The sequence below is a fragment of the Leuresthes tenuis genome, unplaced genomic scaffold, assembly GCF_036924035.1.
Source record: "Leuresthes tenuis unplaced genomic scaffold, fLeuTen1.0.hap1 SCAF_16, whole genome shotgun sequence".
NCBI classification, from domain to species: Eukaryota; Metazoa; Chordata; class Actinopteri; order Atheriniformes; family Atherinopsidae; genus Leuresthes; species Leuresthes tenuis.
The window spans coordinates 7,822,645-7,847,835 of record NW_027325370.1 but is presented as its reverse complement, the minus strand read 5'-3'; the positions used below and the strand labels follow the sequence as shown (position 1 = coordinate 7,847,835).

Here is a 25,191-nt window from a genome sequence, read left to right as displayed (position 1 = left end):
AATTGAAACAAGTGCAAAAATGATAAAATTACAAGTTTCAAAGAGCTTTCAAGCTAAATCAACCATACTCCATCCCAGGGATTCTGAAGAATCCTTCCGTGTACTACACGGATCCTGGTGCCGAAGGATTACAAGTTTATGTAAAGAAAAAACATAAAACCTGTAGCAGAAGAGTGACATGCACTCTTAACTACATTAAGGCTTAAATCTGAGCAAATACTTCATTATGACTAGATCTTTGGATAGGTCGTTTTTAGATTTAAATGTACGTCCATTTTATTAGAAGTTTTGTCTGTCAACTGCATCCAACAACCGTTCCAAGCAAAGAAAACAGGCTAAACCCCAGTATTAGAGATTTCGCACCTTTCACTTGCATTGTAAGAATAAGAGTCCCTTAAAGTGCAGTTTTCTGGGTCTGGATGTAAAGAAACTTGTCTCCACCGAGTGGAGTCCTTGACCACTGTCCTCAATATATTACAGTACGACGTAGACAGCAGTCTTCTTTCAGTTTACACAAAGAGTAACCAGATATTTTAGTCACTGGCCACCATCCTGCCTCCCTCAGTGAGGCTTCAGTAAGACACTTTCTTCACCCACATGGTTGTAACCAAAGTGGAATGGATATCCTCAGCAGCTGCTACAAAGAAAGAAGTGCGTCAATCTGTTAACTTTGAGATAGGTTAGTGTTTTTATTAGTTCAATAAATCTGAAAGATGTTGCATCATCAGATATACTGTTTTACCTTGGTTAACCACACTTGACAGTTTATTTATCTGTTATTAGGCCTCGTGTCGGGCTAACGGATACAAATTGTCAAAAGGAAAACAAGCTCGGTAGTGCGTCATGAGGTGAAGCCACCTGCTAGTGTAAAAACCCACTTAAACGATGTAAACTCAGGTAAAAGCCTCTAAACTTCAGAGTCGGTCTCATCCAACTTATTTTGTGTGGGAATCGTGGGAATTGGACGCCTCTTTCTCCTTACAGCTGGATCAGGCTGGCCTGTTTCTAGTTTTACCACAGCGGGGTTTGAAGGAGGGACGGGCACAGGGCGTTTCTTTCTGACAGACGGGATGATGCCGGAGTGCTCATTGCGGATGCCCTGCATTTCAGAGTCGGGGACGTGCAAGGCATCAACCATCTCCGTCTCAGTTACAGAGACAAAGCCCGGGTCTTTGTCCAAGGAGACTAGACCTCCCTTTATTAGAGCCTGAAGAAGAGCAACAAGCAGGGTCTTATTTACATTCAGTTACAGTTTTCTATGCAGCACTTTTATGTAAAAAAAAAATATATATAATACAATTAAGCTATTCTTAGTATTGTAGTTGCATTTGAAACTTTCTATACATGGAGGTGGTATTTGCATTCACACTCACATCCCGGACAAGCTGGTCGACTGCAGTATGGGAGCTCAGACTCTGACTGTTCCCATAGTTAGGATCATAAGGAAACTGCATAAATGACAAGTGTTCATGCATTAGATATATAGTCTGTTCGTCATATTGTACAATGGAGGAGTCGAGCTTTAAAAGAATTATTACCTGTGTTTTGTTTGTTCTCACAGTGAAGTTCCAGGAGCGTCTGGTGTCTAAAAAATGGTGAATATAGGAAAAACAATAACCAATGAAGATAAATTGCTTTCCTTTTAGTCTTTCTAAGTCTTTAGTGTCAAGCAGGATTATTTCATTCATGAAGTAATTTGTATAAATGTTTTTATGTGTGAGTGTGTTTACATGTGTGTCAGTGTCTTGTGGCCTTCTTTCTCCTGAATCATACCTGACTCCTCGTCCTCATACGGATTGTAAAATTCCTCTGGACTGCCTTCTCTTTCAAATGAAAACCTGAAAAACAACAAACATGCAACTCATCAGACATGACGCCTCTCTGAACATATGTCATCGAAGTAGTAAGGGTGCGTGTGCAGTGCTCACTCTGCAAAGGCATTGTTGTTAGTGTTGCTCTTAGGTGCAGCTGTAGGGAAAAATTCTGTGTTGGCCACCAAGGCAGAGGAATTTGGTGGAGACTCAGGCTGGCTCTCGGAGAACTGGAGGGGTCGCTGGTTGGTCATCTGGGGGTGCTGAGCATTGGCTGGTTCAGCGGAGAAGGAGTCAACTCGGTTACCAAACAGACCGTGTGAACGCTGGAAGAACCAAGTAAGTAAAGCACACATGCAGGTATAGCCTCACATTATTGATCACATAAAGAAGTCATTGATTTGAGATACTGTATATATATATATATATATATATATATATTAATATTAGAAAATGGAAACTTTTAAACTTGACACTGATCCTTATTAGGACTTCAAAAGGATTTCATGTAATCAAAAGCTAAAAAACCTTCTCGAATAGAAGATCCCCCTTTAATTTAAAAAGTTAAACACAAGTATATCCAATAGTGTGCATGTTCTTAAATGCACAGTACTTCACTGAAGACAGGATTTTCCACCTGGTAAATGGCCTCTTCTCCTGCCTCCTCCATTGCTCGATCCATTTCTTCCTCATTCTGTAGATCTCCTGAAATAGCCCTGTGCATCTCTGGAGCTACTTCTTCCTCTATACTCCTCAGACCCGCCTAGAAAAACATGGAGTGTTGGAGAAATTAAAATCAAATGTATAGGAAGAAGACACACTGATACAAAGAAAGCAAAAGGTTACATGGGGACATACTGTAACTGTTAAGTGTATGAAGGACATAGTTATACAATATTATCGTGGCTTATATAATGAATTTGCAGCTCACCTGGATCTCTGGACCTGAGGCGCTCTTCTTAGTTGGACGGTACCCGTACAACTCCTCCTGACGCTGCATGAACTTGCGGAAATGGTCTTGGAGCAGGAAGGTGGAGTAGAATTTCCCCACAGTCACCTCATCATCTGTAAGTCACAGAGCTGATTGTGTGAGACATTTTGGATTGCACAGTAAAGCTGATATGTTCTTTATGTCATTTGTGTCCACTGACTCACCTCCTATAGGGGGGATGACTTGGTCCAACAGTTTCATACTGGTGCGTTTCCAGATTGACTTTATAATGGCTCTCAGCTCCTCATTGGCCTGCTCAAAGTTACCTGATGGGAATATTTAAGAATGTTTTCTTCAGTTAAAGTAAGTGCATAGAGGAAGGAAATGCTTATATTACTTGTCACTGATGTGCTGTACCTTCTGTTTTAATTTTGAGTGCTGTCCTGACCAGTGCAAACAGAGTGGCATTGAAGGTGACTGTGCCATCGCTGTTGAGAGGCATGTTCATACCAACCAAGCGCTACAAACAGAAGGAATAGTAAAAAAAAATTGTTACATTTTACACAAGCTGCTTCTACTGTAAATGATTTTTCTTTCTGGTTGCATTTACCTTGCATGCGGAACCGTGAGGACAGAACTTGCCAAAGCCAAGTGGGGGTTGGATACTTCGCAGCAACGTCACCACATCCAGATGTTTGATCCTCCCCCTGTTAGAGAAACATTTATAGTCATCATGAGTGGCTCTCACTGTATTCAGAGTGGAAATTAATGCAAAAACTGATTTGTCTTATGGTGTTCAAGCTCACGTGGCTTCAGGATCATATTCAGCCCAGATTTTCTTAAATTCATCCAAATGGTGTGGACCAAGAAGAGACCAATCACGTGTTAGGTAGTCAAAGTTGTCCATAATCACAGCTACAAACAGGTTGAGGATCTGGAGAAGGAGGAGCAAAGAAAATAACTAACTAAAAAAAAAATATATACAACGTTTCTTTTTGAAAATAGCATTTTTCATTTCTTTGATAATTCCTAAAATACAAATGTTCCTGTAGCTCATAAATGATTGTTGAACATAAGGCTGTTTCTCACCAAGAAGGCACAGAGACAGTAGAAGCTGAGGAAGTAGAAGACAGCAAAATTGGACCCACAGGTGTACTCCTCCCCTGGCAGGAAGTCTGATTTGGGGTCACACTTCTTCCCGTACATTGAAGCCATCATGACCTCCTGCCAAGCCTCTCCAGTTGCGCATCTGGATACATCAACACATAAAAAACAGTGAGATCTTGGATCCGTTTTTGAACTTACAACATCCTGTGACCCCCACATCCTGGCTCAGATACTCACCGGAATAACATCAGAACAGCCTGAGGGAATGTCTGGAAGTTGTTGTTACGGTTGATTTGGGTGCCATCCACTAAGGCTACCTTTCCAAAGATCTAAAGGTTGTTACAATCCAAGTCAAATTCTTTTTCCAGTTATCAAGATATCACTATGTTTTGACAACATTGAACCATAAACAGTTTTGCATTTTTGTCTTTCACAGAATTAATACTGATGACTTTACCTGCATCCCAATGACAGCATAGATGAAAAACAGCATCACTATGAGCAAGGCTACATGTGGGAGAGCCTATAAGCAAAAAAAAGCAAAACACAAAAAAGACAGCTTGATAAGAAGCACAGTGGAGAAAAGGACGTAACAATAATTATGACAACATGATGACTATGAAGACCTGGAAAGACTTGATGAAGGTCCACAGCAGGTTACGGATGCCCTCTGAGCGGTTCAGCAGTTTGACCAGACGCATAACACGGAAGAGTCGGAAGAATGTGATTGAAACTGAAGCATTTTCAGAGGCCTATGGATAAAAAGGACATGAACTGAATAAAAGACATAAAGCAAGAACATGGCTTAATGTGAAAGTCGGGAAAATTCGGACGTACCGCAATTGCTTGCATAGGATTTGTCTCCTGCACAAAGAAGAAGTCGTAGGTGCATTAGTTGTATTAAAAATACTAAGATTATTAATAGTAGGTAGTTTGATCAACTACAAAGCATCATTAAGGTTTCAAAAAAGGGTTAATGATAGAGTAATTTATCCACTTTGATGAGTTACAAAGCTTCCAGATTTCACGTGCTGACCAGCCGCAATTTGTAACCCATGCAAAATTACCAAAATACTCACAATTTACTGTTTGAATATCAAAACAATCAATATGTTGAGTATGTAACAGTATGAGCCAGACTGTATCACAATATAGCAAACCTACTGACTTTCTTACATTTACCGTGTCAGATCCAACAGAAAACAGGAACATGAATGTCTCACCAACAGGTTGAGCAGCACACGATTCATTAGAGTACATCTATGGTTTAGTAGCGAACAAAGTGGAGTGCTCACACAGCAAGACTCATGCAGCAGTGCAGATATTTACAGCACAGCCATGGAAACAGTACAGTCCTCCACTGGAGGCCAGGGCGGTCTGTGGAGAATAGACACATGAGGAGTGAGGTGCATGGAGGACAGGGATTGATGGAGATACAAGAAAAAAAAAGAGAGAACTGAAAAAATATGTAAAACAGCATTTGGGTGGAGAAATTGCGACAGGTTTGTGTTTGTGGATGAAACAATGAGGACGATGCAGTGCAACAATGGCAGAAAAAAATGTGACTTGCCAGAGAGTTTGTGTGGCATAGAGTAACAATAATTCCTCAACTAATGATGTGCTCTTTATAAGTGCTCACACTACACACATGAAACCTGAAAACAGTGTTAGCATTAATAGTGATAATAATTGTTCCTTGTGATAGAAGTGGATCAGAAGTCACATAACGCATTGAGGTGGGTAGAGGTGGAGGAGTGAGGAGGAAATGGACAACCACATTACCAGCCCCTTCTCATCTGCTAGTTCTCCTGCAACCAATCAGTTGTTGAGCCACAATTCTAAGACTCTGGGTCAGACTACTGAATAAATACATCCCATCATTCCAAACTGTATCACACTATGGGTTGAGAATGCTTAATTTCGATACCACTAGGGACTTGGACAGCACCTGTAATGAGAATCTGAAATAATTGGAATTCTTTAGGTTTAAAATTAAATATATATATACTCACATCGACTTCACTCAGGATCACATCAACAACGCTACCAATGACAATAATGAAGTCAAAGACGTTCCAGGGGTCTCCAAAGTATCCCTGGACAAAGACATACAGTGTACTGACATAAAGAAAAAAGGCTGGTGTGTAACAGGGAGAAAAAAGAAAATGAAAGCGCTTACCCTTGCTTTGAAGGCCATGAGCTTGAGTATCATCTCCACTGTGAAGAGCACAGTGAAGATCAAGTTCAGAGTGTCCGACAGCTTGGTAACATGGTCTGACTGGTTACAGTGCTGTCCAGAGAGGAAAGAAAATAATTTATTATAAATATGATAAAACTACTAAATTGACGTACGTGAGTAAAATATAAGGGAGCGCCAACTGTGAAATTCTGGGCCAATATCAATATCAATGAAAATAATAATTTGGTTATAGGGTGATAGCTGGTACTGTTTATGTCAACTGTTTTCCCTTTAATGCCACGGAAGCAAGAAGATATGGAGCAAAGCAAAAAAAAAGTTTCAAAAGACTTCTCAGACTCTTAAACCTTTACAAACTCAACCTGGACACACCAGATAAATGTCGACCACTGGTTGATGTTCCAATTCCAGTTAAAAGATTGAATATCAGCCATTACCTGTGGTTAGGCTGCTATATCTTCTAAATATTTTGCATAGTAAAGAATTGTAAATAATAATTGGGGTTCCAAACGCCAAGCAGGGGTATCAGTATTTCTTTCTGAAAATGACAGTGATCACAGCTCATCACTGCATCTACAAATACCAATTAATTTATGTTGTTCAAAGAAAAAAAAATTAAAGACCAACATTTTAAATATGATTTAAAAGCAAATTAAATCCTCATCTAAAGACACACCATTTGATGACACTGAATTAAACCAAGTGACAGAGATTAACATACCTGCATCCCCAGACACAACGTGTTGAGCATGATTAAGAAGAACATGAGGTACTCAAAGTAGCAGGAGGTAACAATGTACCAGACCCTGTACTGGTTGGGGTTTTTTGGGATGTAGCACCTCAAAGGGCGAGCTTTCAGAGCGTACTGCACACACTGACGCTGAGGGGAGGCAGGACAGGACAGTGTGTTAAATCAGCGTTTCCCAATCCTGGTCCTCAAGGCAAACCCCCCTGCATGTTTTCCATGTTTCCCTGCTCCAGCACACCTGATTTAAATGAATGGGTCAGGTCTTTAAGCTCTGCAGAAGGCTGAGGACGACCCATTCATCTGAATCAGGTGTGCTGGAGCAGGGAAAGATGGAAAACATGCAGGGGGGGTTGCCTTGAGGACCAGGATTGGGAAACACTGTGTTAAATGAGAAACAATAAGTCATTTTTTACTTTTAGATTTTAATAGAAATGACTGGATATTAAGTGTCCTAAGCTTCATCTCAGAGTACCTGGTTCTTGTCCAGCTCACAGTTCTTATACTCCTGCTCGCCCTGCTCTTGGAAGGTGACTATGACAAAGCCCACAAAGATGTTCATCATGAAGAAGGCTATGAGGATGATGTAGATGATGAAGAAGATGGACACATCAACACGGTTGTTGTAAACTGGACCCATATCTTCCTGGTCTGAATCTATGGCTCTATATAAGAGTCTGAAAACAAGTTGTCAGTGAAAAAAGGTCAGAGATACAATACAGTTCATTTGTACAGGCTACACACAATTAAATTACTTTGAATTCCTCATCAATCTGATGTGATATACTGACCTCCAATTCAATCAAACAGATAGAATGAAAAGATGCAATTCATCAAATCAAAATGCATTCAGGGCTTACTTTGGCCAGCCCTCAAATGTGGAAACGGTGAATAGAGCCAGCATCCCATTTAGAACGTTGTCAAAGTTAAAGTCACCGTTGACCCATTCTCTTCCAGCCACCACTGTGTCCTGTAGGGAATTATCCATGTGCTTCAAGAAGGATCCCCTGAGAGGATGTATAATGAGTGTTCACTCTAAAATAGCATCAAAGCTCTAATAAAAGAAAAATCTATGACATGTGAAGGGTGTTTGCTTACTGGCATTCCTCTGCAGTCATTTTAGACGGGTCATTGCAGCTGTAGAATTTACCCTGGAAGGGAAAGGATCAGTGACACATTCAATACAAAAGCAGCAAAGGTTCTATACTTAATGAAGATTGATTGTTAACGTCATCTTTACTCCATCGTACAATAGAAGCAATATTTATTTAAAAGAAAAAACAACAACAACACCAACCTTAAAGAGTTGAACTCCGATGCAGGCAAACATAAAATTCAGCAGCATGGTGACAAGGACGATGTTGCCAATTGTTTTTATAGCCACAAACACACACTGGACCACGTGCTGTGAAAGAGGTAAGCAATAACCAGTCAATGCTGAGAAAAGGTGAAGTTTTCTGGGAACACAGTGAACTCTAACTGACGTACCACATTTAAGTGAAAAATTTGAGGTACCCGAGTTTACCCATTTTCTGCAATTATCCCTCAGCCATAGTTACTAAAAAGGTTTCAGGAGAAGTTTTACATGAGAAAACTTCATTTTAAGTCCTGTGAGGACTGTAGAGCGATTCCCCATCTAAACCTCTCAGATGGTTACATTAAAGGACATTTTTTTCATGGCAAAAAAGCCAAAATTATCCAATATGTCACTAAAACAAAAATCAGAGAAGAAGATGTTTGATTTTCCTTTATTCTTTGTTTGTTCATATTTTTTCCATTTCACCAACAATCTTGTGTCCCCTCTGATCCTTCTCGTATTGATATGATCTCAATCTAATGATGTCACATGAGTAATTTTTCTGCAGAATGAGGACTTTTATTTTCTATACTTTCATTATATGTTGCTTATTATGGTTTTGAATATGGATGTAAATGGGATTTTGAATGCAGTTAATTTACATTTTTCCCTTGTTCTTTATTAAAGAATCCAATCTGAAAAAACAGACATTTAATCAAGAGGAATAATCAAAAGTATGTGCTATACCTTTAATCCTTTAGCTCTGTTGATGGCTCTGAGAGGCCTCAGTACCCTCAGCACCCTGAGAATCTTCACCACAGAGATGGCACTGGATCTGCAAAACAACACATAACAAAGAGAAGTCTTAATCTGCATGAAGACGTGAAGAAATTATAAATGGTGCAATCCAGAAAAAGCAGCAGCAATGATATTCTGTATCAAATTTGATGATCCTAAAATGTAAACTCACTCCATTCCCATGGACAGGAGTGAAACTCCGACTACGATTAAATCCAGGATGTTGAAAGAGTTACGACAGAAAGAGCCTTCGTGCATGAATGCTCCGTACACCGTCATCTGTAAGAGGCATATACTGCAGTTACACACAGTAAAACTGATTCAGAAGGGCGTTAAAAGATAGACAAAAAAAACCTGAATATATTGTGTTGAACTGTGGCTTTTAGTAATTTTTGTCAATTTATTGAGTGGTCACTCAACTGAAAATGAATTACCAACTATTCTGATAATATTTTTTTTTCCAGGTAATTTCTCAGGCAAAAAATGCCACAGCTGACAGCTTCTAAAGTGAAAGTATTTGCATCTGTTTACCATGTAAAATGCTTCATTGAGTATCTATGAACTTTGCAAAACAAAACAGAACATCTTAAAACATCACACTCTACTTTAAAACCATCAGTCCCTTATTTGAGAAAAGAATACACTTGTTTATGAGAAATAACACAAAATGTTAGCTGCGGTTGAAAATGTAGTGAACTTATTTCTATCAGCTCACAAAAATAATTAAACCCTAAATGATGTGTACAGCACATTCCTTGCTATTGAATCTACCTTCAGTACAATCTCAATGGTAAACACAGTTGTGAAGACAATATCAGCATAGGCCAAGATCTGGAAAAAGGGCACAGGAAAACAGTTAATAGTTAAGTCTGGCCTTCTTTCAACAGCCATTGCTTAGAATGTTGAGTTAGGTCTGGGTATCACCTTGTTTCTGTAGGACTTTGGATCGATGGGGTCCTCAGCTGCCAGGGAGATGGAGGACAGCAGGATGAACAGGAGGATCAAGTTGGTGAAGGACGAAGCATTGATGATCTTGTAGCACAGCTTACGGAACCTAGACAGCAAAGAATATTTTGTGCATACAGACAAATTTTTTTATAATTAGATTATGTTCACAATGTCAGAAAATTACATGCATTTTTTCCAATGTGTATTGTGCAGGATTCCTGTCATATTCCTACTTGTTTTGGGGGCCAAAAACATAAAAGGAGCTGGCCTCAGGCAATGGAACCGCTTCTTCCTTCAGCTGCAGGTCCGCCATGGGTCGGGGCCGAGGGCTGATGGGGATTGCAGGCTCTTCCTCCTCATCATCACCTATGACGCAGAAACCAGTGTCAAAATTCTACAGTACAGTGACACATTTATGTAATAGGGGTATGATATGTCATCTGATACTTACTAATGTGGTAGATTTTAAATAGTGGTCACCAGAATGATGTGAAAATTTCTTTAAACTCTTCTATAAACAACTCCAGGAATCAGCTGAGTCTAATAGTGATGATGGGTTACTATACTTATACTGCAACATAGCAAAGATAGCAGTGCTGGTTAACAGCCAGTGTAAAGTAATACAGATTCCTACCATCAGTGACCTCCTTTTGTGACAACTACATCACTAAGAAATGGTGAAAGTTTTTCTTTTAAAAAATAGAAATTTAAACTTTGTTTGTCTTACCTGGAAAATCAGCTGGGGGAAATGGATCTTTGACTTCATTGACATTTGACTCAAATTCATCAACTTTGAGCTGGAAAAAAAAAAGTATACTAAAGATACTTCTGCTCCATAATTTGTAATGCAATACCAAACACAACACTAACCTTGGCTGTGGTGGGCATGCCCTCCATTTTGGCCCTCTGCTCTGCCAGTTTCTTAGCTATCCTCTCCCTCTCCTCATCAGTCTTCTCAGGCATTTTGGACCTGCAGGGTTAACAAAGCCAGGGATAGGAAAAAAATGTAGTAATGCATAGAGAGATCAAACCTTCTAACCTATATCAAAGATGTTACTTTATCCACCTTAGAAGCTTCTTCTTCATCTTCTCCTCTGCCTTTTCTTTCTGAGCTGAAGTCAGACTCTCAGCCTCAGCCAGGTTGTCCACGGCAATGGCCAAGAAGACATTGAGGAGGATATCTGGTTTTATTGAGGTCAGGAAAACAAGAACAGCAGTTTATACATTTGTCATAAAATCCATTATTAATTTCAAGATTACATTTATGAATAATTTGAAGGATACAGTTTCCACAGACGAAAAGGAAGATAAAATAGATGGAAACCAGGATGCCGGGGATGACAGGCCCCCCATAGGCCATAATGCCATTGTACATGATAGAGGTCCAGTCCTCCCCTGTGAGGATCTGTGAGACAGTTAGAGGTAGAAATGATTTATTTCCAAGCATGAACACATCAGGTTGGAGCTGCTGTAAAGCTTTAGATCAACTAAGTCTGGTTTAAAACCAAAGCATCTGTTGATAAGCATCTTACTCACCTGAAATACACTGATCAGGGCCTGAGGGAAATTGTCAAAGTTACTGCGTCTGGGTCGGTGGTCATCAAAGTTGAATTTCCCCCCAAACACCTGCATTCCCAGGAGTGAGAAGATGACAATAAAGAGGAAAAGAAGGAGGAGCAGCGAGGCAATGGAGCGAACCGAATTGAGGAGCGAGGCCACAAGATTACTTAGAGATTTCCAGTACCTGAAAAACAGTTATTAGATATTAGAGATATTAAAAGATTACAAATTACACTATAACAGTTACAAGTAGTGCAATATGAAGATTTGAAGGGAACAGACTTACTTTGTGACTTTGAGGATTCTCAACAGTCTGATACACCTGAGCACAGAGAAACCAAGAGGGGCCACAGCACCTGCTGACAACATGATCATCTCCAGGATACCACATAGCACCACAAAGAAGTCAAAACGGTTAAACAGAGACATGAAATATGCTCTGGGTCCCAGAGCATACATCTTTACAAACATCTCAATGACAAACAGCACCAGCAGAACTCGACTGGCCACATCTGTTGAGATAAAAAAGAATAGAAAAATGATCAAAACTGTGAGGACAAGAGTTTGTTGGAAACAAAAAGTTCAATGAAATTAAATATGTTAATCACCAACCTTGCAGGGATGTTAGCGAGCCAGGCTGATGGTGGTACTCTGTGGCTATGGTCAGAGTGTTGAGAAAGACAAGGAACATAACCACCCAGTAAAATGCATTGGTTTTCACATACACCAAGCACTTCATCCTGAAGAAACGGTTCCAGCGACGGGCCAGGCGGCTAAAAAAAAAAATATCATCAGCTTACTGTGCCAAGTAATCATGGAAATATTCGTGACAGCATTGATGCACCTACGGAACAGGGGACTCACTAGTAGTAAATGATTCGACTCTTGCCTTCCAGGTCATACAAGCTGTCCGTGTCAGAATCTCCATTGGTCAAAGGCAGGAGACCTAACAAGATAATAATTGTTATAATTTTACATTTTCCTCTAAAATAAAAAGGGTGCTATGGTGATATGTAGAGCTGACCTTTGCCCTCTCTGTCAGCATCCAGGACTTCAGCGTGAGTGATCCACTCCATGTAGCCATGAAGGTCTTCATCCAGTTGCTGACGCTCTCGCAACTTTTGGAACTCCCCTCGTGACCTGGCCTTTTCACGCTCTTTGGTAAACTCTCTGTATGGAACCAAAATAAAAGTGTTTATCCAAAGCAAAAATATATGATAGAGTGTATAGAGGATAACAGCTGTCTTACCCGCTGAGCACGCCCAGAACAAGATTGAGCACAAAAAAGGAGCCCACAAGAATGAGAGGAACAAAATAGAGCCAAGGCCATTCATTTCCAATGGCATCATTAACCTGGGACACAATTTAAAACTGTTAAACAATTAACAATTCACATGTACTATTAATTACATTAATTAGATCCAAATTAAGAACAGTTGGAAGGATGCTTTAACAATGTTGACAAATCACTTACCCAGTAGAGCACTTTAGTCCATCCCTCCATGGTGATACACTGGTATACGGTCAGCATGGCAAAACCAATGTTATCAAAGTGGGTGATACCGTTGTTGGGACCCTCCCAGCCAGGCCGACACTCTGAACCATTGATGATGCAGCGGCGTCCATTACCAGCTTGAGCGCATGGTGCAGGCAGCTCACCTTCTGCTGTTGCATAGATATCTGTGAGGGAAGAAAAAGAGACAAATATAAAGCAACTTAACACAAAAGTTCTGTGTATGTTTGATTGGGTTCTTTTATACACACTTGTGCCAGTGTAGTAGCAGGTCTTATGCATTTTGCATTTAAAGAGCTCCAGTCCCATAATGGCATAGATCGTGACCAATAAGAAGACCAGCAGGGCGATGTGCAGCAGAGGCAGCATGGCTTTGAGGATGGAGTTCATCACCACCTGAAGGCCTGAAAGGGATCAATAAAGCCAAACAATTACTGCATCACAAGCTCTCAGTACTATTTTCCTCACAAACAATGAAATGTGCCACACATCCATACAGATCAAACAGTATTACACAGAACCTGTGCACAGTGTGTGTGGACTAATGAACAGGCTCTTACTGGGGACTCCAGAAACGAGACGAAGGGGTCGCAGTACTCTGAAGGCTCTCAGCGCCTTCATGTCAAACCCTCCACCTTTCTCCTTTGGCACTCCTCCTATCGTATTTATGGTATCCAAAGCAAAGGTGAAGAGACTGCAAGAGATAACAATAAAGCCATAAGTGCCTAACACTGCAAAACTTTGAAATAAATGAAGCATTACAAAATTGGCATTTAGAAGAACCATGATCCAGATTTACATTTCTAACACTTAAAACTAATGTGTCAAAGTGAAGCTGTACATTAGCAATAGAGGTGTCCTGCTGCAGCTCAGAGCTCATCTTACCCCATGAAGACGATAACGAAGTCCAGTATGTTCCAACAGTTCCGTAAATAGGCCCCTTCATGGAACACGAACCCATATGCTACAATCTTCAAAAAGCACTCTAACGTGAAGATGATCATGAAGATATACTCCAGACTCTCCTGTAGTAACACCAGTAGATCACATTTTAGGATTTTACTCTTTACATGAAAATAAAGCAGATTTTAAAAAGAAACATGAAACTTTTGCTGTAGTGATGTTACGGGTCCTTGAGTGCAACTACAGCAAGTTTCACCACTGGAGGTCAGCAAAGGCTGCACTTTCTAAGTTTAATAGCACAACATGTTCATCAAAAAATGATTGAATAAAATGCATGTGTTTTTATCATCAGTGTCAATATATATAATAAACAAATACAGTACTGAGCCTTGGTTTCCTCAGACTTGACATAAATATAAGGACAGCTTGATAAAACCTAAAAGGGGGCGAATTCCTGATTCAAGCATCATTAAGAGTGGAGAGTTCATTTTCTGTACACTTTAACTTATACATGATATGCTGTTTCTTTCCCTTGGTTTCTTTTTAAACAAATCAGATCAATAATTTTAAGCTGATCCAGTCAGTTAAAACCTTCAAGGCCATAATCCCACCCACCAACAAATTCCCCAGCATCCATTCAGATTGCTCAGTGCTGCCAAGTTGAATACGTTAGGTAAACAAGGTGGGCTGTATCTCTAGACTGTAGTATGTCAATGTTACAGCCCCTTAGAATTTTCAAGTGTATGAGTATGGTTACATGAGGCAACTTTAGTGGACTCTTGTGACGCCATCTTGGCCGCCCTACATCTGACTGCAGCAGGAGGGTGAACCATCTCTTCTTACATTTTTCACCTCTAAGGAATGGCAGTAAGAAGTGAGAAGGTTTTGGAAGAAGGCTGGTGAGTGAGTCAAAGCAAAGAAGTTAAAGAAATGGGGTCAGATTTGGGTACCTGATGATTTTGGCTAGGGTACAAGTAAAATTAATGTGTATCAACAAGGCTGACATAAATGTTCCCCTTGCAATATGTGGCTCTACTTTATCTAATGTGGAAGAACAGCTGATGGCTGGTGATTGATATTTATGAGATATGTCAATTCTCACAATCAAACATCAGCATCAATATAACTTCCCATGCATAGGCACTGTTCAAGGTATTATATAATATGATAATATAATAAACATGATATGATATTAAAATGATATGGAAGAATATAAATACAAAATGAGCCACAGACAGTTATTGTTATCCTTCACCAATACTTGGTTGCAGAACCTTTATGTCAACTAAATGTTTCTGCCATCTGCAAGTTTCTTACGTAGCTTGAAGGAAGTTTCTGCTGCTCCTCTACTGCCGTGTTTAAAGTCCTTCAAATTTTTTTTTGCAGTGGTAGATTTTAGCTATCTCCAATAGTTTTTAGTGGTGTTACAGTCCATTTTGTCTACCTCAACCACTCTTTTGTCATGTTGGATGTGGGCTTCCAGCTGTTCTCTTGCTGAAAGACCCTAAATATTTGCTTCAAGCTAAATATTTTTTACACCTGTTGAACATCTGCTATAAAATGTCTTGGTAATTTTCTGATTTCGTTATCATTTTTGATACATCTTATATGTCTAGTTCAAGAAGCAGATGAAGCACCCACACAACATGATAGAATCACTATGATTTGCTGTATGCTGTGTGTTCTTGTCCTTAAGGGTTTCATTTTGTATCCTGATGCATCAGATGGGCTGTCTGGGGATCTGGGGAATTCTTTGCTCAGACAGTTTGGTAAAAGGAAGAGAAACAAACTTAGAAGGTGATTAAGTGAAGCATGTGTCTATCAAAGAGAGAACTTCAACTAGTTGAACAAAGCAGATCCATATGGAAGACTGCGGGAAAAAATGCAGTAATTGGAGACAGTTCTCACAAATTAAACCTGCTTATAGCTTGAATGATGACATGCTGATTGGTCCAAATTTTGTGTTTTTACCTGAAGCTTAAAGCTTAGCAAGATGGATTATCTCATGCTCCCAATCATAAAAATCCCACAAGAGGCTTTACATTGGTTTAGTTTGTTTATAGAATATAATCACAGAAAGATTATCTATGAATGTCTTTTAAAAATTACTTGTGCTTCTGCGCCGTCCTTCTCGGCCTTCACCGACAGAGCCCTACTTGGTTCAGCATGCAACATATGATACAGGTTGCAAGCAGTATCACATATTGCTCCAGGTCAACCTGAAGCCTATTTAGCTGTGCTGTGTAAATTAAAATAATAGTAAGAAATCCTTCACAGCTTCTTCCACCGAGTTTCTTCTTAGCACCATGTTTTGAATATGATCTTAAAAGCTTTTTGATTGAACTTCCAAGATAACGTTGAACACTGAGATGATAGGATTTAGAGATCTTTAACAGCTGTACCCTTTAGCTGTATTAAGTTGTATTAAGTAGCTTTTTCACCATAATCAAGCATTGGCAAGCAATAGAAATGTTTAAATCATGTTTGAACTACTATTTTAAATCTATCAAACAGCTACCAATAACTGTGTATTCTGTCTGTATTTTTCAATAACACTTGATGAAAGCATAATCTCATTCATTAACTTTTGAGCAATATTTTTGGATTTCAGTATCACCGACTAGGATTTTATATCTTTTGCATACTATAAAGTTCACGCAGACTTAAATCATCCTTGGCCTGTGTAGTCTCTGACACGAAACGCACTACCCACAGCCTCTCAGCCGTGAAAACACACACCTACAATGCTGAAATACAATATATTTTGAACCTACATCAGCTGAATCTAGGAGTCAAACACCTGCCACCAGCTTATTTACACTTCTTTGAAATTAGACTCTGAATAACTATCTTCAGTGTGAGGAGCTTAGATTTTCAGGCAGAATACAAATATTTTGAAATTTTATGTTATTGCATGCTCATGATGTAAGATCTTCAGCAAACTTATCCATACAGGTGAAAATTCTGCTCACAACATAGCCCTCATTTTTATTATTCATTCTCATGGATTTTTTTCCTGTTGTCTTCTTTACAAAGCACTGGTCACAAAGGAAAAAAGATCATCATGGAAGAATGAGCAAAGGGCACAATTGTTTGATGACTATTCCTTTGCTGCACAGATGGGACTCCAAATTAAGAACTGAGTTGTGGCTGGAGTTATTTAAATGGAGCTTGGCACTCAGACCAGTGAGCAGCTGAAGCCTTTAGACATTAAGTATCACACTTTACAGGCTTAAAGCTGTACCTATGTTCAACAAATTGATATGCTAAAATCCAAAATGTGCTCCTACAAAGTAATCTACATGGAAAAACACTGGACACAACATCACCTTAATCTACTAAAGAAAGAGTTCCCATTTATTCACGTGTAAATGTATCACAGAGAGGGTTTATGTTCAAACTTACCAAACTTGAGTTTGTGTTATTGCTGTCTTCCTCAGGCATGGGCAGAAACACAGCTAATGCCACACAGTTAGCAAAGATGGTCAGTAGGATGATGATCTCAAAGGTTCTTGATGGGAAAACTCAGAATCATAACAACACATGATGCAGAGACCCCAAATTAATATCAGCATAGGCTTTTTACACAGACAGTAATTCAAAGTGACAGTGAGGGTGGGACCATGAAAAGGTGAAGAATTGTTTTAAAAGAAAATAAATGATCAGTTTCTTTATCTGTGTGAGTCAATCTTTGCCTTTCCTGATGCACTTTAATAAAACAAGTCAAACAGCTTTGCAGAGCTGATCAGTGACTTTAAATCCTGCCTGAAACATCATCCCTAAAACGGGTAGCCGGCAAAGCTGTCGCAGCTAATGTAACCCTGTCCCCTGTGCTGCCTCATTCTCGTCCATAGGGGGCTCACTAAGAGAATTCCCCTGCCAAGTCAGCATCATGTCTCTCTGTGACGCCGTGGGACAGCTGCAGGGCACAAGAATATGACAAACCATTTATACACGTACTACTCATCAAGAAAAAAAATATCTTTGGTCCTTCTGTTAAATATTTATTTATGCTTGAGTCTGTGAACATTGGTAAGTTCTAAAGATGCTTCTGTCATTAAAATTTCTGTCATTTTTTGTTCTCTTCATAGCACACAAACCCACTGAAGCAGAATCACATACCAACGTGATTAACCTTCAGCAGTAAACAACACATGTTCTGCCCTAACATGCGAGTATAAAATTTACTTAAAATGTAGTCACAGTGAAACTTTGAGTTCATATAAAATGAACTTGAACGGCTGTGCAGATAACGCTGTCATCACTGGACAAATATAATTAAGTCATTCTATTCTGGAAAGAAAATATGTGCGATCCAGGAATGGACATCAGACTAAAAGCAGGAAACTCCCCACAGGGTTCTTAATGTCACTCCCTCACACACACAGCCTGCGTTTTGTTCATGAATCCTCACAGGCTGCCTGCATTTAAGTCACTATTTCAAAATGAAAAAAAAAGGTTAGAAAAAAAAAGATTTCAAGAGTCTTAATGTGAAATTTCATTCATTGTGTTGCTCTGTCAGATGTGAAAACTTCAGCATGGGTTTGTGCCAGGTGAAAATCAGAGGGCTACAGACATCGATACAAAACAGGAACCTGACAGAGGTCTTTACACTTCAGTGGTCGCCTTATCACAGATTAGAAAGACACTTGGCCTGAGTGGGCTCACCACAGGTGAACAAAGCTGATAATTCACTGCTCTGCCGAAACAAGCTCTGTGTATTTCAGCTGTCAGTAATCAATTAGAGCACTACACAATGTTATAACTGTATAATTAAGAGTGAAACACTTTTAAGAGGTGTATATATTGCAAATGTACATTCATGTAAGCTATAAAGGATACTTCCACTCCACAATGTTGATGCAGGCCTTCCGGAAGGGATTTTTGAGGGTGAGGAAGAAGAGGGATCTTGCAGGGCGAGGGTTACCCCCTGTGGCCTGCAGCTTCTTAAGCTTCTCCCTTTGTTTCCTTTTCAGTTCCTCCTCATTCATGATGACCGGCTTGGCCGCCTCTGCGTTGGACGCCATCCTGATGCCTCCACCTGACAAAAATTCCCAATTCCAGATAAATGTGACCACTTGGTGTAAATTCCCAAACTTGGGTGCAATATAACTCCTTCTCGTGCAGGCCTCCGGGGTTCAGACCAGCTGATTTTGAGCGGGTTCCCCCGCTTCCCTCTCTTCCCTCTTCTCCTCTTCCTCTAGCTCCCGTGTACCTCACGCAGAGCTACCGACCTCTCCTCCTGGCTGAGGGCCTCTGACAGAAAAAGCTCAGCTTGGCAGAGAAAAATAACAGGAGCCCAGAGTGGCCGGAGAAGCAGTTGGCCCTGCTCAAGTTTAAATTTAGATTGTGAACCACTGGGCAGGCCATGCTTGGGGATGATTAAGAGGGCAGGGGGGAGGAAGATGGAACAAGAGGAAGAGCAGCTTTGTTGGGGCGAAAGCAAAAAGAAGGGGAGAAACATCGTCTTAGTTGGGGGTGACAGGGGACCTGTGGGCTACACTACAGGACACTGAAGCTGATCCCTAAACTGTACGGGACGGGAAGAGAAATCTACAGGTTTCTGTAAACTGTGTCCTGTAAAAGCTAGACATGAAGAGTTCACTTGAGAATCCCAAACACTGTCAGTGTGTTTACACATAGGACATGTTCCAGTTCAAGCCTTATATGCAAATAACTTAATTACACTTTTAAAAATGTCTCACTTTCAACATTTGATATGTTTCGCTTTTTTGAATATTAGTTTATGCGACCTGCAAATCTCTTTTATATCTAAATCTCTTTTTCTTCAAATTTTTCAGTGTCCCAGCTTCTATGGAATTGGGGTCGTATAACGACACCCGATATTCTGTAACATACAGTTGTAATGACATAAAGTCCTAATGGGAAAAAGTCAGAACTGCAGGCAAATACAGAGAGTGCCTTTGTTGTAGCATACAACCATTTATTAAATGTGTATATAGTTCCTATAAATGATTTAAAAAGGGGTGTTCAAATATAAATATGGGAATACTTTATTTTTAACCCAACGTTTGGAACACAATAACCACTTGAGTCAATTAATACAAAATGCATCCAACAATGCATGTTATGAATAAAAGTTGATCACTGACCCAAGCTCAAAAGAATTTTAGTTGAGGTAGTGTTACATGTGATTTTGTGACTAAAAGAAAGTTGTCCACAAAGCTCAAAATAGACCTCTCCTCCTGCCTGAGGGCCTCTGACTTACCAAATGTTAATATAAGACACTGTGACACTAAATTTGATGACAAAGAAGAAAGACATGCTCCTGGCAGAAAGAGTTTATTTGTGTACTATGTCGCCCCCTAATGCCAATAACAGGATGCTGCGAATCCAACAGGAAAACAAAACAAAAAACAATAAAAAAGGGAAAGAAGGCTCCAAACATCTGGAAAAACAAGTAGGTGATTTGTTTTTATTTCACACCAAGACACGGACATACCAATCCTTCAGTTAGGCAGGAAATGAATACACAGATGGGTGAGAAATTTAAGGAAAATACAAACTAAAATGCTTCAGTGAGATGTCTGGCTGTGCCTTGGCATTGATTCTACATGCGTGTGTGAGGTGCTGCAGGAGGTAAGAGTTGATAAATGCAAAGACCAGAGTGGGAGATTTCATCAAAAAGGACAAGAGGGAGAAAAAAAAAGCCTCTAACACACATCAGATCAACTGGAGGGATCAAGCATCTAGACCGTTCCTTTAACGTGTCAACCATCTGTGAAATAAACATACACTGAGAGCAAAGATAGGAAGAACATTTACATCAATAAAAATTATAAACCATTACTGGCAACTAAACATAAGCAGATCACGTTGAGAATGAAGTAATGTGTCATTTTCCTTTAATTCTTTTAAAACCGTGACTTTTAACCCTTCAAAGCCATGAGGCATCCTACTGTAATTCTGTCACAGCAAACAGTTCTGATGAGGGTCACAGATTTCAGACATTCTCATGTGGTAAAGATCCGACTCACCAAAGGGTCGCTTTAAAACGCTGATAAATGTCCCTTTCCCCATTTCTTTCATTACAAGTACAGTATGTGACTTCAAGTTGTGCTGCAAAAGTAAAGGGCAGGAATCAGCCATGTACCTACAAGAGCCAAGCCCTTTTTTCCTAATCAAACCATAAATGTAAGACAAATGATTTCATAAGAGTACAGTAATAGGACGATATCAGCCAAATTCCATGGGAGGCCCTACCATCTGTTATGTTTTGAAAGGTGTAACTTGCCAATATTTAGGAGACACATCTTGAGTTTGGTCAAACACATTTCCCCACACAGAGTAGGAAAAAGGCACAGATTGAGGCTGAAAGCAGCAACACAGACTTTACATAACAAAACCAACAATAGAGCAAACAAAACTGAGTATTTCCAACTTTCAATACCAACGAATTATCAGTGATAAACTAGAAATATAGAACGATTAGCAACGGCATAAGCAAGGCCGTCTAAATGAACCCAGTATACGCTTTGTGAGGCAAGTTTAGAAATCATGCCACAAGAAATATTACTCAAAATCAAAAGGTCAAAATATTTTTTTCCACGATATAGACGTTACAAATCTGCTGCATTGCATTCATTTGCTGAGAACTATTGGGAGTATTTCTACTCAGTAAGAGTGCACAAAGCATGTTTCTCTTTTTTCCCCCCACAACTGCAACTTAGCTTATGTTACGGTAAATAAATTATAAATAAATTAAATAAGCGTTTGAAATGTTTCTCAGTGATGAAATACTAACACAGTAGGTGCACATATGCAGTTAAACAGCTGGCGACAGTGAAAAACACTGAACCCTAAGAGGTTTAACTTAGCATCTTGTGGCGGTCAAAAACAGTCTTACGCTGCTCCTGAACCTGCTTCTTCCAGCGCTGCTGTGCACCCTCCACCCGCTCCAGCACTGTGTTTCCTCTGGCCTGCCCGCTGTCCACCTGTGGACGCATCTCCTGAACAAACGCATTAAAAAACCAGGAGCATTCAACATCCACTGCATCACAGCCTACTAATTAATGTATCTACTGTGTAGGAGTTGACTGCTTGCAGATTTACCTCGGAGTCTTCCTCGTTGTGCAGAGGCTGAGTGTAGGGGTCATGTTTGCGGATGAGAGGATCAACCAGTAGCAGAAACAGCATGTAGAGCAGCAGCGCGCCAACAACAGACAGGTAAATGATGATGGTTACCTGTAATAAATAGAAATGGTAACAGAATTTAAGGTTACAATGCCAGAGCCATCCTCCAACGACAAAGTTTGTACTCTGTAATTCAATTTCGTTGTTTTTATTAGTTCAAGTATTTCTATTAACGAATGACTGTAACCTGCGTGCTAGCATCGTCCTGAGCGAAGCGTCTAGTCTCTGTTTCCCCTCAAACATTTCACAATTACTATTTTTATCAATTAGACAGACACACTATAGGAACTTTCTGCTGCTTTAAAAGACAAAGCCTGCATGGAGTGCTTAGTGTGATTCAAGATTTAAGACTGAAAGATACAGACAGCCAAAACCAAAAGAAAGCCTAAATACCTTGATGGTGTTGCTGCTTCGCTCCTCATACTTGCACTCACACAACAGACAGTAAGCTTCCACATCGTGGCCAGGAACAGGCATGGGCTCCACTACATGGAGGCAGTTACTGTGAACATGTAAAAAAACGTTTGTCTAGAGAGCCGACACACTCACACAGCTGAGTATCTGTGGAAGGAGAAAAATAAAGGGCTCCCCTTACCAGTCTTTCTGGGTGACGTTTTTGTTGTAGATGTGGCCAGTGATGTTTCTGTATGGTGGGCAGATGCACTTGCAGCGAACATCTTCAAAGTTCTGCAACGGTCAGGAAAACTGAGTCAAAATGGTGACTAAACCCTGTTTTTACCCCCATTAGCCACACACCTTGATTATCATCAATAACTCAAAACACATATATCAGCCACAACATAATAAACCACTGACAGGTTGAGTGAATAACTGATCATCTTCTTACAACAGCATCTTTCCAGAAAGGCATACTGTGTATTACACTGCGAGCAAGGAGAACTCTTTAAGATTAAGCCACCAGTCCCTTCTCATGTGGATTTTTATTTTATTTTTTTTCAAAAGAAAACTTATACTAAGGGCTGGCTCTGGCGAGCCTGAACCAATCCTTTTATTTAGGCTGCTGATGCACAGAGCATCTCTCTGCTCTTAATGCTGATTTTCAGTATTGTCAGCATGACTACAAAGATCACTGAAATGTTGATCACAACATATAGAACAGAGGTTTGTTTGGACAACCCCAACACTGCACAGGATAAGCAAGCTTGTGCAGAAAATGACTGAGAATTTTTAAACATCATATTCAAAACACAAAATGTGTCGTCCATTTCCTTAAAGAAAATAGCTTATGCGAAATGCTCCAGCAAAGAGAAAGTAAGTGACTAAACTACAACAACACCAACCCCTTGACCAAATGTAAGTGCTGCGGGTTAGCTGCATCAACTAGACGCTTTTACCTTAGCTTGGACCAAAACCGCAGCATCCAGCAGAAACACGGTCACCACCGCGGCGACAATGGCTCGGGATCCTTCCCTGCCGGACGACATTTCACCGCCAGGAAAACGATGTGCACGGCTGGTGCACGATGACCATCGACGCTCTGCCAAAACACAACAGGAGGCTGGTTTAGCGGGTGTGAGAGTCAGCGACCACGCAAAGAAATGGGCGACATAAACATCCCATCAGTGGGTGATACTGAGCCTAAAAACATCTTCCGCAGGCTTCTCCAATGAACTTACCTTACAAAACCAACTGAAATCCTTGTTTCCACTTTGCATTCACGATACAGCTTTAAATTGCGTCTCCGCAGTTAATGTTTAACACCCCAATTTGACTTTGTCCTTCTTGATTCCGGATTGTCGTCACAATCGTCAAACTTCCGGAAAAGGAAACATGCAGCGACAGCGCCGCCTGCTGGACCAACACAACAATAAACATTGGAAAATGAAATCAGACCATCTGGAATTACTTACATGCGAATATTGCCTTTGCTTTTTCATTTTTTTAAAGTGAATTACCACACATTTTGAGTGAACCGTGATCTGTGTATTTTATATGACTCCTCAAATGAAATATGGATTGTCTCACAAGGCCTGAAATTATTTATTTAAGTAAAATTTAAAAAGTATTTTTTTATCCTTTTATCCTAATAAGTAAAGTAGTTACATGGGTTGATTGGTGTGAAATAAATGCTGTCTTCTTGAACAATAAATAACCTTGCATCACAAAAGTATATGAAGTTAACCCTGTCTATTAAGGTAAATAGTAGGGCTTTCTGCATGTCTGAAGCAAGCCCTCAGCTAAAGACATACACACACATTATCTGTCTTAAATATCTTAAAATACAATAAAGATACTGTTCCATGATATTTAGAACTTAAAAAATTGTCCCTTGGTGAATACACTTTAAAGAGGCCTAAAATATGCCCAGAGTGGGGTAGACTTACGATTTATCTTGTGCAAACTTAAACTTGCCGTTGACACTTTGACACTTAGCACTCAGTTCTTTATACAGATGTGACAACAAATGGAAAGAAAATGTGGAAAAGGGGGGTTTCTGCCAACATATTGATGTTTGATCAATGATAACTGTGTGGTATAATAAATAATAAGATACAGTAAATCTGGAACAGTAATCATCTGAATAATGTGCTGTACCTATAAAAGTACAATTATATCATCTTTAAAAAAGGAATTCGTGGCTTATCATAACATTTTCCCATATCTCACCGCCAACACTGTTCCTATGCCTAATCTTGCCTCTGTCTTGGAATTTGTAATGTAAGTCTCAGCTTCTTGACCCGATCAATATCCCTATTTCCTGGTAATCCTGCTTTCACATCTCTCTGTATAGTAAGATACTCATACCTCTAATAAGCCATAGAAATCAATGACTCACAAATTCAGCCTGAACCACTTGAGCCCGTGGTCACAGAGATCAATTGAGACCACGGTTATTTCTCTAATGAGCTATGATATCAGTGTAAACAACAGCACACCATCCTTTGCGCAACCTCGACCATTCATGTGACCCTTAATTTAAACAATGAAAAAATTAAAAAAAGGTAAAAAGTGGCAAAGAACTTGTTTATTCTATTTGTATATGGAGATTTGTGACACAGCGATTTAATTTCACAAAAAATGCTTCAAGAATATTGGTGAAAGTAAACAGAGGGATAAGTTAATGAATATAACTGATGGAGGACTGAATAAAACTCACTGGGGCCATATTACATTGATGGTCACAAAAATAGCTTGAAAAGGAAGCATATATTTCAGATCATTTGTTTTTCAGTGGCTCACCAAATGGCAAATGTTTTACAAAAAAC

The 25,191-nt window shown here is 39.7% G+C and overlaps 2 protein-coding genes across 2 annotated transcripts; both read right to left on the bottom strand.

Moving 5' to 3' along the window:
- Positions 1–666: 666 nt before the first annotated feature.
- Positions 667–19,003, bottom strand: LOC140271548 (dihydropyridine-sensitive L-type skeletal muscle calcium channel subunit alpha-1-like). The gene is made up of 45 exons (XM_072366808.1): positions 18,653–19,003; positions 17,216–17,321; positions 13,793–13,932; positions 13,468–13,601; positions 13,159–13,311; positions 12,869–13,074; positions 12,644–12,747; positions 12,419–12,564; positions 12,259–12,340; positions 12,007–12,167; positions 11,681–11,906; positions 11,371–11,578; positions 11,119–11,239; positions 10,901–11,015; positions 10,705–10,804; positions 10,562–10,631; positions 10,068–10,200; positions 9,811–9,940; positions 9,658–9,717; positions 9,059–9,165; positions 8,836–8,923; positions 8,089–8,196; positions 7,890–7,942; positions 7,652–7,798; positions 7,267–7,468; positions 6,768–6,926; positions 6,029–6,139; positions 5,862–5,945; positions 5,179–5,226; positions 4,687–4,713; positions 4,476–4,601; positions 4,307–4,372; positions 4,087–4,178; positions 3,832–3,991; positions 3,549–3,676; positions 3,353–3,449; positions 3,160–3,262; positions 2,967–3,068; positions 2,743–2,876; positions 2,449–2,574; positions 1,929–2,137; positions 1,774–1,838; positions 1,539–1,585; positions 1,374–1,448; positions 667–1,207 (listed from the first exon to the last, which is right to left on the bottom strand). The coding sequence occupies exons 1-45, from the start codon at positions 18,835–18,837 to the stop codon at positions 908–910; spliced, it is 5,544 nt and encodes a 1,847-aa protein (XP_072222909.1). The 5' UTR covers positions 18,838–19,003; the 3' UTR covers positions 667–907.
- Positions 19,004–20,222: 1,219 nt separating this feature from the next.
- On the bottom strand, positions 20,223–23,721 carry tmem9 (transmembrane protein 9). Its single transcript, XM_072367533.1, has 6 exons — positions 23,602–23,721; positions 23,320–23,462; positions 22,560–22,651; positions 22,358–22,466; positions 21,884–22,015; positions 20,223–21,780 (listed from the first exon to the last, which is right to left on the bottom strand). The coding sequence occupies exons 2-6, from the start codon at positions 23,407–23,409 to the stop codon at positions 21,640–21,642; spliced, it is 564 nt and encodes a 187-aa protein (XP_072223634.1). The 5' UTR covers positions 23,410–23,462; positions 23,602–23,721; the 3' UTR covers positions 20,223–21,639.
- Between the last annotated feature and the right edge of the window lie 1,470 nt (positions 23,722–25,191).

What these genes read in the sequence shown, in the direction of transcription:
- tmem9 (XM_072367533.1), bottom strand. Translation starts at nt 23,409, where the DNA reads ATGTCGTCCGGCAGGGAAGGATCCCGAGCCATTGTCGCCGCGGTGGTG. An exon ending in AACGTCACCCAGAAAGACTG is followed by an intron (nt 22,467 to 22,559) that starts GTAAGGGGAGCC and finishes ACATGTTCACAG; the next exon opens with TAACTGCCTCCATGTAGTGG. An exon ending in ACAACGAGGAAGACTCCGAG is followed by an intron (nt 21,781 to 21,883) that starts GTAAATCTGCAA and finishes GCGTTTGTTCAG; the next exon opens with GAGATGCGTCCACAGGTGGA.
- LOC140271548 (XM_072366808.1), bottom strand. Translation starts at nt 18,837, where the DNA reads ATGGCGTCCAACGCAGAGGCGGCCAAGCCGGTCATCATGAATGAGGAG. An exon ending in AGTCGAATCATTTACTACTA is followed by an intron (nt 12,168 to 12,258) that starts GTGAGTCCCCTG and finishes TTTTTTTTTTAG; the next exon opens with CCGCCTGGCCCGTCGCTGGA. An exon ending in CCCTGATCAGTGTATTTCAG is followed by an intron (nt 11,240 to 11,370) that starts GTGAGTAAGATG and finishes ACTGTCTCACAG; the next exon opens with ATCCTCACAGGGGAGGACTG.